Consider the following 12,479-nt stretch of genomic DNA (forward strand, 5'->3'; position numbering starts at 1 on the left):
CACTGTAGCTCAAGTGGTAGAGCGCTCGACTTGAGCTGAAGAGCTGAGGGACAGTGCCCAGGCCCAGAGTTCAAGTCCCACAGCCGACAAAAAAAAAAAAAAAAGAGTTGTTAATATTTTAAATTTTTTGTTATTTTCAGTCCTAAAATTTACTATTGAAATGACAAGGAGAAGCATAATTTCTCCAGCTAAAAATGCCACCCTCACTATCAAACAAGGCTCAGAAGCTTAGTTTGAACAGATATTCTAGTTCTTTGCCTTTATTAAGTCTGTAATTTTGAAATGCTCATCCTATATAATTTTTTTTTGTCAGTTGTCAGGCTTGAACTGAGGGCCTGGATGGTGTCCCTGAGCTCTTTTTTCTCAAGGCTAGTATTCTACCTTTTGAGCCATAGCACCACATATGGTTAATTGGAGATTAGAGTCTCACAGGGACTGTTCTGCCTGGGCTGGCTTCAAACCATGATCATCAGATCTCAGCTTCCTGGGTAGCTAAGATTACAGCCATGAGCGAGCCACTGATGCCCAGCTCCTATATCCTTTTTAGCCAGTATTATTATTTTTTTGTTTTTTGGGTCTGGGTGTGGGACCTGAACTCTGGGCCTGGGCACTGTCCCTCAGCTCTTCAGCTCAAGGCTAGCGCTCTACCACTAGGCCACAGAGCCACTTCTGGTTTTTTTTTTTTTCTCCTGCTTATGTGGTGCTGAGGAATCGAACCCAGAGCCTCAAGCATGCAAGGCAAGTGCTCTACCACTGAGCCACCTTCCCAGCCCTTTTTTCCCAGCCAGTATTTTTACTGCTTTTGTAGGAAAATAAATTTACCTTGCCATTTCAGAAGTTGATTTGTTTTGTTTCAGCCTTATTATTAACTTTTGGATTACCTGTGTGTGCATTTGAATCTATTGCTATTGTTTATTTGATGATCAAATTGATCATTCTGGACCAGTGAGAATTCTTTCAGATGGCATCCTGTGTTCTTTTGATGAGATACCATCCATCTTTGATATCAGTCCTTTTTCTGGCACCTAAGATTCCTTGGTATCTCCTGTGTATTGCTCCTAACTTAGAACTTGCCATTTCTCTAAGCTTTTTTTTTTTTTTTTAAAAAAAAAAAGCCTTTCTTTTCTTTGTAACTTAAAAAAAGATAAATAAACACCTATTTTTTTCTTTTGTCATACTGGATTTTGAACTCAGGGCTTTATATTTGCTAAGCAAGCATTCTACCATTTGAGTCAACCTCCAGCCTTTTTACTTTTAGATTATTTTTCACTTTTGTCTAGGGCCAGCCTCAGTCTATGATCCTCCTACATATGACCTCTCGTGTAGCTGAGCTGACAAGTATGCACCATCATTCCCAGTGTGTTGATCAAGATAGATGTCTCTATTTATTTAGTCAGTTTGTCAGTTGTGGGGCTTGAACTTGGGCCTGGACCCTGTCCCTCAGTGCTTCAGGTCAAGGCTAGCGCTCTGCTGCTTGAGCCACAGCACCTCTTCTGGTTTTCTGGTGGTTTATTGGAGATAAGAATCTCATGAACTTTCCTGCCTGGGCTGGCTTTGAACTGTGATCCGCAGATTTCAGCCTGAGTAGCTAGGATTACAGGCATGAGCCACTGGTGCCTGGCTTCTCTTAACTTTTTATTTAGGCTGGTTTTGAAGCATGTCCTCCCTATCTCTGCCTTTTAAGAATCAGGGATTATAAGCGTGAGCCACCATGTCTGGTAAAAATGTGTATCTTTTGAAGAGAAAAACACATGGTTTCATACTAATATTTACTAATAGGATATTAATATTAGTAAATATCTATATTTAATTTAAAATTGCATGACTTTTACTTCTTTGATTTTATGCTTTATATTGTCCTTTGGAATTTTTTTCCTAATGATGTTAATATTCTTATTTGCTTTGATACTATAGTAGTCCTGCAGTTGTTTGAAAATTATGCAAGCATTCTATCAATAAAATAGTAGTCTGCAATTTAAATTTTCTTGTTGACTCTTGCCTTTGAAATGTTTCCCTGAAGTTTGCTGTCAGAGAGAGAGAGAAAAGAGGGGGGGGAGAGAAAAGTGAGATGGGAGAGAGGGAGAAAGAGAAAGAGAGAGGGAGAGGGAGGGAGCGAGAGAGCGGGTTCATATGTTCATGGTACTGGAGATTGAACCTTGGTTATTACCTTGCTCTACCACTTGGGCCACACACCCAAATATGGTGCTAAAGTTTGAACTCAAGTTGGTGTGCTTGCTAGACTTGTGCTCAACCACTTGAGCCATGCTTCCAACCCTGTTTTTTGTTTTGTTTTTGTATCAGTACTGAGGCTTGAATACAGAGCCTTAGCACTGTCCCTTAGTCTTTTTTTTTTGGTCGGTTGTGGGGCTTGAACTCTGGGCCTGGGCACTGTCCCTCAGCTCCTTCAGCTCAAGGTTAGCCCTCTACTACTTGAGCCACAGATCCACTTCCATTTTTCTGGTGATTAATTGGAGTCACTTCGACTTTCCTGCCGGGGCTGGCTTTGAACTTCAATCCTCAGATCTCAGCCTCCTGAGTAGCTATGATTACTGGAATGAGCCACCGACACCTGGCTGTCCCTTAGTCTTTTAGCTGATACTCAACCACTTGAGCCACAGTTCCACTTCCAGCTTTTTGGTGGCTAATTGGAGATAAGTATTTCATGGACTTTCCTCCCAGGCTGAATTCAACCTTAATTCTCAGATCTCAGCCTCCTGAGTAGCTAGGATTACAGGTGTCAACCACTGACACCAGGCTCTTTGGTTGTTTTTGAGGTAAGGTCCTTCTTTCTAAAGCCCAGGCAACTGATTTATAATGGAGTTGCAATCCACTACTTTAGGCTTATCTTCTTACTAGGATCATAGGCTCATGCCACTACGTTCAGCTTCCCTCCATGGAGAAGGAGACTCTTGAACATTTTTGTTAGGGCTGGCCTAGAACTGCAGTCTTCTCATTCTCAGCCTCCAAAGCAGCTAAGATTACATCATCAGTCACTATTGCCCAGTTTCCCTTTTTCTTTTCTTTTCTTTTCTCTTCTTTCTCTTCTCTTTTCTTTTTCTTTTCTTTTCTTTTCTTTCCTTTCCTTTCCTTTCCCTCCCTCCCTCCCTCCCTCCCTCTCTCTCTTCCTTCCTGGACATAAGAGTCTCACAGACTTAACATAAGAGTCTCAGTGGCTCAGTGGTAGAGTGCTTGCCTTGCATGCATGAGGCTCTGGGTTCGATTCCTCAGCACCACATAAGCAAAAAAGAAAAACCCGGAAGTGGTGCTGTGGCTCAAGTGGCAGGGTGCTAGCCTTGAGTTAAAGAGCTGAGGGACAGCGCCAAGGCCCAGAGTTCTGGCCCCACAACTGGACCCAAAAAAAAAGAAAAAAAAAAGTCTCATAGACTTTCCTGCCCAGTGTAGCTTTGAATTGTGATTCTCAGATCTCAGCCTCCTGAGTAGCTAGGATTACAGGCCTGAGCCACTGGTGCCCAGCTCAGAGATAAGCATCTTAATGGACTTTTCTGTCAGGGCTGGCTTCAAACCACAATCCTCAGTGCTCAACCTCTTGAGTAGCTAAGATTACAGGCATGAGTCAATGGTGCCCATCTTGTATTTTCTTTTGAGATAGGGTTTTGCTAATTTTGTATGAGGTGTCCATGAACTCTTGAGCTTCCTCTACCTCCCAAGAATAGGATGGGTGAAGAAGGGAGGGAGAGAGGAAAGGGAGAGTGATAGAGAAATTTTTTAGGGGGGTGGGGAGTCTTGAACTCAGGGCTTGCGTACTGTCCCTAGGCAATTTTGCTCAAGGATAGTGCTTTACTGCTTTGAGCCACAGAGCCACTTCTGGCTTTCTGCTGGTTAATTGGAGATAAGAGTCTCACAGACTTTCCTGCCTGGCCTGGCTTTGAACCACAATCCTCAGATCTCAGCTAGGAGTAGCTAGGATGACAGGCGTAAAGAATTATATTTTTACATGGCTTAAAGTAATACTGCTCTGAGTTTGGTTTTAGATTTGCAACTATTAGGCTCTTTTGTTTAAGTTCATTTGCACTTTCTTGAATTTTTTTTCTTTCAATTATATATTTTGTAGTATTGGGGTTTGAACTTAAGGCCTCATGCTTAATAGGCAAGTGCTTTAGCACTTAACTCATGCTTCCAGGTCATTGTCATAATCATCTTTTTTACTTTAAGAAAAGTTCTCGCTTTTTTTTTTTTTTTTTTTAATTCTGGGGCTTTCTTTAAACTGTGTGTAGCTATGATCACAATGCCAGCTCATTGGTTGAGATGGCATCTCTCTAACTTTTTGCTCAGGCTAGCCTCAAATCATATTCCATCTGATCTCTGTCTCCAGAGTAGCTGGAATTATAGGCAGACAGGAGCCCCCTTTCTTGGCTCTTCTTTGTTTTCTGTTTTTAATTTTTGGATACAAGGTCTCATGCATCCCAAGCTGGCCTGCAACTCATTATATAGCCCAGGCTGGCCTCAAACTTGGAGTTTTCCTGACTTACCCTTCCAAGTATTGAGATTTTAAATTATGTGAAATATCTACATACTTTCAAAGTCAAATTTAGATAACAAGATTTTTACTTTTACCCTGATATCATTAATCAGTCTTATTTCTCCTCCACCTATGCAACCACTTTCCTTACTTTCTAATTTATTCTTCGTTTGTGTGTGTGTGTGTGTGTGTGTGTGTGTGTGTGTGTGTGTGTACACATATACTCAGACTCATCTATTTCTTCCATGGTATACAAAAAGTAGAGGTAAACTGTTCTTGGGGTTGGTGGCTTGCTAAGTGTAGAGCATCAGCCAATGAGCAAAGTGGCCTAGTGGTAGAGTGCTTGCCTAGCATGCATGAAGCTCTGGGTTCGATTCCTCAGTACCACATAAACAGAAAAAGCCAAAAGTGGTACTGTGGCTAAAGTGATAGAGTGCTAGCCTTGAACAAGCTCAGGGACAATGCCCAGTTCAGACTGGTAAAAAAACAAAAAACAAAAAAAACGAATCTCGGAATGAGACCAAAACAAAAAACTGTTCTGGGCTGGGTACCTGTGGCACATACCTGTAATCCTAGACACTTCAGGAGGCTGAGTTCTGAGGCTCCTGGTTTAAAGTACCCAGGCCTTTAATTCAAGCCTCTTCACTACCAACACACACATACACACACACACACACACACACACACACACACACACACATGCGCACACACGCACACACACACTATACTGTGATTTCATTTAATATAGTTTGGAGACTGTTCTACTTGAGTATATAGAGATCATTTTCATTGCTTTTTACAGCTATGCCAAACTAAAATGTCTTGATTTTAAAGTACAGACTCAATGGATATACTATGTATTCAATCAGGTCATTATTGATGGACATTGGGATTATTTCCAGTTGTGGTACTGCAAACAGTGCTGTAATGAATAGCTTTGTACATATGTCTTTTTGTATTTTTGCTAGCATATCTTTGGGATAGATTCCTATAAGTGAGATTGCTGCATCAAAAGGTAAGAATATATTTAATTTTATTGAATATTGCCTAGTTTTCTTTTACAGGAGTTGTTATTATGCTTTACTTGTCATATCACAGCATTTATGGAATACATTGTCAGACTTTGAAAGGTTTTCCAATCTGAACCTGGACACAGTGGCACAGGCCTATAACCCTAGCTTCTTTAGGAGGCAGAGGTGGGGGATCATGGGATATTGAGGCCAGCCTGAGAATACGTTTTTAATATTCCATTTTAGCCAAAGTCTGAGTACTGTGGCAGTTGCCTGTTATATTAGTTACAGAAGAAGCCCAACAACTGGATATAGTGGCATGTATTTGTCATCACTGGCAACACGGAAAAGCATTAGTAGGAAGATCACAGCCTGGGAATAAAGCAAGACCCTGTATCAAAAATAACCAATACAAAAAGAGCCTTATGTGGTAGAGTACCCACTGAGCAAGTAAAAAGCCCTGAGTCTGAGTTCTACCTCAAGTACTCAGACATATGTTTCATATAGTTGTAATTTGCATGCCTCTTAATATTAGAAAAAAACTGTACATCTTTTCATAAAGAGTTTCTTTTTAACTATTTCATATATTTGTTCATCAGTCTTCTTTTGTCTCAGTTTTGGTAGTTTTTGATATATGAAAGAATTTAGTTGACTAATCCAACAGGTTTATTGTTGCTTTTTATTTATTTGACAGTACTGGGATTTGAATTCAGAGCATTGTACTTACTCAGCAGGCACTCTACTGCTTGAACCTCCAGCCCTTTGTATTTTAGTTATTTTTTGAAGTAGTATTGTTCTTTCTTTTTTTTTTTGTTGGTAGTGGAGCTTGAACTCTGGGCCTGAGCTCTGTCCCTCAGCTCTTCAGCTCAAGGCTAGCGCTCTACCACTTGAACTACAGCGCCACTTCCAGTATCTTTCTTTTTGTCCAGATTAGCCTAAGATTCTCTGTTTATACTTCCTGCCATAGCTGAAATGATAGATGTGTAGATGCCACATGGCCAGCTTTTTCTGATGAGATGGGGTGTCATGAGCTTTTTGTCTCTTTTGGCATAGGATAATGGATCTGGTTCTTTTTCTCTGAATAGCTAGGATTATAAGCATGAGCCACTACTACTGGCTACTACTACTACTATTATCATTATTATTATCACTATCTGAAGAGCATAATGATTAAGGGACTGAAGTACTTACTCAGGACTATGAATACTCAGCCTGGTTATGTTTAGTAGTGGAAGTTGGCCTAAAGTTCCAAGGTTATTCTCAAAGCAGTCTTTGTCACTTGTTTTTCTAATGAAAAATCTCACATACATAAAAACATATGAAAAAAATAACAGAGATGTACTTGCTGTGAATATTTAATCAATGTTAACATTGTTAATATTTGTTTTGATTTCTTACTGTATCAAAGTAGATGCAATATAAATTTTGTCATATTACTTGTTAAATGTTAACAATTATTTTTGCTCTAGCTATATATGCTGGTACTGGGGTTTGAACTCAGGGCCTTGTACTCTCGCTTATTTTTTTCTTTCCTTTTCTTTTTTTTTGTTCAAGACTGCTATACATCTCTTTTTACATCTTTACAAATGAGAACTCTGTGTGAATTAAACAATAGCTCTCCATTCTCCTTTTCCCACCCTTCTATTTTCTGTCTTTATGAATTTGACTACTCTAGGTATCTCATGTAAATGACATCATATATAGTATTATATGGTTGGCTTATTTATTTCAATTAGCATTACATTCTTAAAGTTCAAGTTGTAGCATGCTACAGGATTTCCTCTTTTTAAGGTTAAATAATATTCCATTGTGTATATGTACAACATTTTGCATATCCATTCTTCTGTGGATAAGACCTTTTGACTATTGTAAGTACTGCTATGAACACTCAAGTATTAATATATTTTTGCTCCTCCTTTCATTTCTTTTGGCTTTTTATGAGAAGTGTCTGTTAAAAATTTTTGTTCTGAAAAAAAATTTAGGTCACTATAATTTTCTATAGTGACTTTTTAATTTTACATTCCTACTAGTGGTGCACAGGTATAATTTTTCCAAGTACTCAACCAATACTTGTCATTTTCTGTTTCTTTGCTAATAGTTATCCTAATGTGTGTGAGATGGTTTTGTTTATAGTTTAGATATAGTTGTATGATCATTAGTGTTTTATATATATATATTTTTTTTTTTTTTTTTGAGACAGGATGTGACTATCTAGATCAGGCTAGCCTTATACTTTACATTCTCCTGCTTCCAGCTCCCAAGAGCTGGAACTACAGGCCTGTATCACCATGCTCCATGATGTATTTCCATTTTTAAAAAAGAAAAAAACAAATAAGTTTCTTGTATTTCCCTTCTAATTTATTTTCTTTTTGTTATCCCTAAGGTATCATTGTTGAAGTTTATGTATATTCTTTCTATTCCTGTTTTCTTGCTCTTACTAATATGCATATAATTATAAAATTATTCTGCTGTTTTGTTCTGAAGCATAAATTGTTTCTAGCTTCACTTTCTGTTCTGCATTTGCCCTTTCTACTTAGTGTGGGTGTGTTTGAAACATATCTATATCAAGACTAGTTCATTCATTTTAGCTATTATGTGGCAGTATTCTGTGGCAGTATTGCCACAACTTCTACTGTTTGCTTTTAGTCTGTTACAGTGTTGTTATGACTATCCCTGTATTTACTTTCTTGTGTTTATGGGAAGCATGCCTTTGCCTAGGGTACAACTGTTTATTGAGAACTAGCTTTGTATCAAGCATTGTGCTAGGAAGAGGGATACATTAGTAAATAAGGAAACATTCTCTTAAGCAGTTTATATGAAATCTGTTATTGACTAATAGAGTATGTAAATCTTTGTCTAATTAATGAATGTTGTTTACTGTATACCACCTGAGTCCAGATGACAAAGATGTTGGAATTACCAAAACAAAATTCCTGTCTTCTCAGAGTTTTGACCCATAAGGAAGATAAAAAACATGTGGTGCCAGGCACTGGTGACTCACACTAGTAATCCAGCTATTCAGGAGGCTGAGATCTGAGGATTGCAGTTCAGTCAGCCTGGGCATGAAGTCCATGAGACTCTTATCTCCAATTAAACACCAAAAGCCATTAGAGGAGCTGTGGCTCAACTGGTAGAAAACTGGCCTTAAGCAAAAAAGCTCCGGACTAGCTCCCAAGTCTTGAGTTGAAGTTCTGGGAGCAATTCATGCACATGGGCACACATGCATGCATGCAGGCACACATGCGTGAGCATGTGCACACATACACACACACAGAAAGAAACAAAAAATATTGTATACTGGTCAAATAGGAATGAATGCCATAAAGAAAATGGAAATAGGGACCCATTTAGAATGGGTAGGTATGGGAGGCTTTTCTGAAGAGGCAGTATTTGAGAAGAGGTGTGATCCTAATTAACTGATAAGCCTCTGAGCAGAGGGAAGAACAAATGTGGAGACCTTGGAGAAAGAACATGATTAGCTGGGCATGGTGGTACACATTTGTAATCCCAGCTTCTATTGAGGCAGAAGTAGCAAAATTACAGGCCAAGGAAGGCCTGTGGAAAAGTTTGAGACCTTTTTTGAAAAGCAAATGGAAAAATGAAAGGATTGAGGGTATGGCTCAAGGCAGTGCTTGTCAGGCTTGTATGAGGCTCTTTGTTCAATCCCCAGTACTACCAAAAAAAAAAAAGAAAGAAAGAAATGCAAGAAAACTGGATGTGGGATGTGGTGGTTGGTAGATGCCTAACTAATCCCAGTTCCTTGTAATTCTAGCACTTTGGAGGTAGAAACAAGAGGATTAAGACTAGCATGGTCTGGCCCCTTTACTTCAATACATAGTGAGACCTTGTCTTAAAATAAAACATAGCAAACAAAATGGTGGGAAACTCGCTGTTATCTGAATACAGTGAGTAGCAAGTCTGATGGGTGAAAGAGGAGGCAGATGGCCAAGAGAGTCAGATCACATAGGGCTTTTAAGTCTCCTAGAGATTTTTTAAGACCTTATTTAACTAGATTGAAAATAAGTGCTACTATATTTAGGCTTTGACCTAGAGATAATGCTAGATAGGTAGAAGTGATTAAATTTGCCATATATTTTAAGGATAGTACCTATAGAAACTTTCTTTATGAACTGGATATAACAGTGAAAAATGGAAAGAAAACAAGGATGACTTTATCTTTTTTTGGGTTGAGGTAAAATATTGACTCGTACTTTTACTCAGTTGGAATATACTCAGAATTAGATTGAATTTTTTTTGTTTGAAATATCTATTAAGAAAACTAAATGGTTGAATTTTTATACTTCAATTAGCTGCATATGATCCATTTGGATGAACTTCACAGTTAATGACTTGCCACCAAGACAGGTAGATAAATGCTATTTTGCATCAATAACCAGTACTTTAAGGTCACCTACTTGTAAACAGCAGAAAAAAAGTACAAAAAGCCAAGATTCAATTAATTCTTTGGTTTAAAACCAGTTAACTTGTATTGAAGAACATTCTGTAATTAATTTCTTTCTTAATTTATTTAGTTGGGATTCTCACCTGTTTCATTTTGTATTGAATTCCAGATACTGGATCTGGTATGGAAGAAGTGGAATTAAGCTGGGAAGATTATCTAGAAGAGACAGGGTCCACAGCAGTTCCCTATGGGTCTTTTAAACATGTAAGTGATAGCTATGTTTGTTTTACTGGTTATATCCCTTTTAATTATTATGTTGTTTAATAGTTTAAAATGATTTTAAGTTGGAGCATTTGAAAAAATTTGAATGGCTCTTCCTTTTTCCTCTTGTTGCTACCTGTGTTGAGAAAAATGAGCTATACTATAATTTTTTTTCTTTACTCAATTATCATTATCTTTTTAAAAAAATTAACTTTTTAAACTTCAAATGGTTGTACCAAGGGGGTTTGAGTTTGACGTGTGTCTGTGTGTTCAGTGCTTCTTTCAGTTCGACGTGTGTCTTTGTGTTCAGTGCTTCTTGATTACCATCAGTCTCCCTCATCCAACTCTGACTCTTTTCATGTTTCCCACTTCCTTCATCACATGCACATATTGAATATTCTGACTGTACTTGTCCCTCATTCCCTTTTTTCATTCACCTACCTCTTTCCCACTAGTGTGCCCACATTCAAACAATTTAAACAAGTGAATATCAAAGAGCTTAAACAAAAGCCTAAACTTCTTTTTTTTTGTACATTTTCTGCTCCATAGTACAGTACTTCTCTTTTTGAGTGATTATGAATATGTCCTTATTCTGGTGAAAAAGCTTCAGAAATTGAAAAATTGTTTATATCTTTGCCCTTATTATTGTAGGTTCCCCTCCTCCCCCCACCCCTTAGTACTGAGTCTTAAACTCTGGGCTTTAGGATCTTGCTCATGGCTAGTGCTCTACCACTAAAGCCATACATCCAGCCCAGGAGTTTGGTAGTTAATTGGAGATGAGTCTCAGAGTTTTTTCCCCTGGCTAACTTTGAACCACAGTTGTGGTTCCTTCTAAGTAGCTAGAATTATAGGCATGAGTCATCTGGCTCAGCTCCTTTATGGTTTTGTTTTTCTTTTTCCTTTCCTTTTCTTCTCTTGTATTGTAAGGGTGATATACAAAGGGATTACAGTTATATAAGTAAGGTAATGAGTACATTTCTTGTCAAATATTGTTACTTCTCCCTTGTTTTCTCCCACTTTCCCTCCCCCAACCCCTGACTTCCCTCCTCCCCAAGTTGTAAAGTTCATTTCCAACCTAGTGTCTTGTGAGTATTGCTGTTGCATTGATTCACCCTTTATCATTAGTCTCACTATTTTTTTTATTCCCTTTCCCTTCACCAAATCAGATAAAGATATATACAAGACATAGGGTATCAAAAATAAAAAAGCAGTGGCAACAATGTATAAACTAAAGGGAAAAAAAACAAAAAATGAAGGAAAAAGAAAACCTTCACATAGTACATTAAAAAAATAAATAAAAACTCTTGGAGTTCATTTTGATTAATATCATTTTATATGGTGATATGTACTATTTTGATCCTCTGCTAGTACTATTCTAGGCATATATGATTTTTTTTCTGAGTATTTCCATTTCCTTACAAATGGGGCAATGTCATTCTTTCTGATGGAAGGGATCAAAGACCTCGAGGTAAGAGCAGATACTCTGAAATTAGATCAGGAAGGGACATGGGATACACTAGGGTTCTTTGGCAAGATAGAAAATTCATTGTCAATTTCTGGTGAGGGTCCTTTTCTTAGTTTGCAGATGGCTGCTTTTTTTTTTTTTTTTACTGCGTTTGCACATATGACTAGGGTGGGGAAAGTGTGTGTACACAATAAGTACACATTTGCATCTGCACAAGTGTTCTCTAGTATCTCTTCTTATAAAGGTATTATGTCATACTGAGTTCTCCCTATTATCTTATTAATCTGATTAACTCTGCTGTGATCTGAATGTTGTGCTCTTTACTACCCCTCAGATTCAAACATTAAAACCTAATCCCCAATGAAAAAGTGTGGCACTTGGGAAATGTTTAGATTTTGAGACCTTTACTCTTCTGAATTGCCTTAGTACCTTTATAAAAGGGACATGAGTTTGCTTTTTTCCTTCTGCTGTGATGACACAGCAAGAATGTACCACTTCTGAAGCAGGTAGTTCTCATCAGATATTGAATTGCTGGTGCTTTTATGTATGGATTGCTGAGCTACCAGAATTGTAAATGAGGGGCTAGGAATGTGGCTTAGTGGTAGAGTGCTTACCTAGCATGCATGAAGCCCTGGGTTCAATTCCTCAGTACCACATAAACAGAAAAAGCCAGAAGTAGTACTGTGGCTCAAGTGGTAGAGTGCTAATTTTGAGCAAAAAAGCCCATAGACAGTGCCTGAGTTCAAGCCCCAGGACTGGAAAAAAAAAGTGATAAATTTTTGTTTATTAATTACTCAATCTGGGCTGGGAAGGTGGCTCAGTGGTAGAGCGCTTGCCTTGCATGCATGAGGCCCTGGGTTC

The 12,479-nt window shown here is 38.2% G+C and overlaps 1 protein-coding gene across 2 annotated transcripts in view; it reads left to right on the forward strand.

Moving 5' to 3' along the window:
* Positions 1–12,479, forward strand: part of Sfmbt1 (Scm-like with four mbt domains 1) — a 77,056-nt gene that overhangs the window by 3,839 nt on the left and 60,738 nt on the right. Inside the window, exons 2-3 of one of the 2 annotated variants that reach the window (XM_013030788.1) lie at positions 5,449–5,495; positions 10,062–10,156. In XM_013030788.1, the coding sequence (XP_012886242.1) occupies positions 10,076–10,156 (81 nt within the window). In that variant the 5' untranslated portion in view covers positions 5,449–5,495; positions 10,062–10,075. The remainder of the gene's footprint in view (positions 1–5,448; positions 5,496–10,061; positions 10,157–12,479) is intronic. The other variant, XM_013030787.1, reaches the window with a different exon arrangement.

Source organism: Dipodomys ordii, unplaced genomic scaffold (assembly GCF_000151885.1).
Source record: "Dipodomys ordii isolate 6190 unplaced genomic scaffold, Dord_2.0 Scaffold132, whole genome shotgun sequence".
In the NCBI taxonomy this organism is placed as follows: domain Eukaryota; kingdom Metazoa; phylum Chordata; class Mammalia; order Rodentia; family Heteromyidae; genus Dipodomys; species Dipodomys ordii.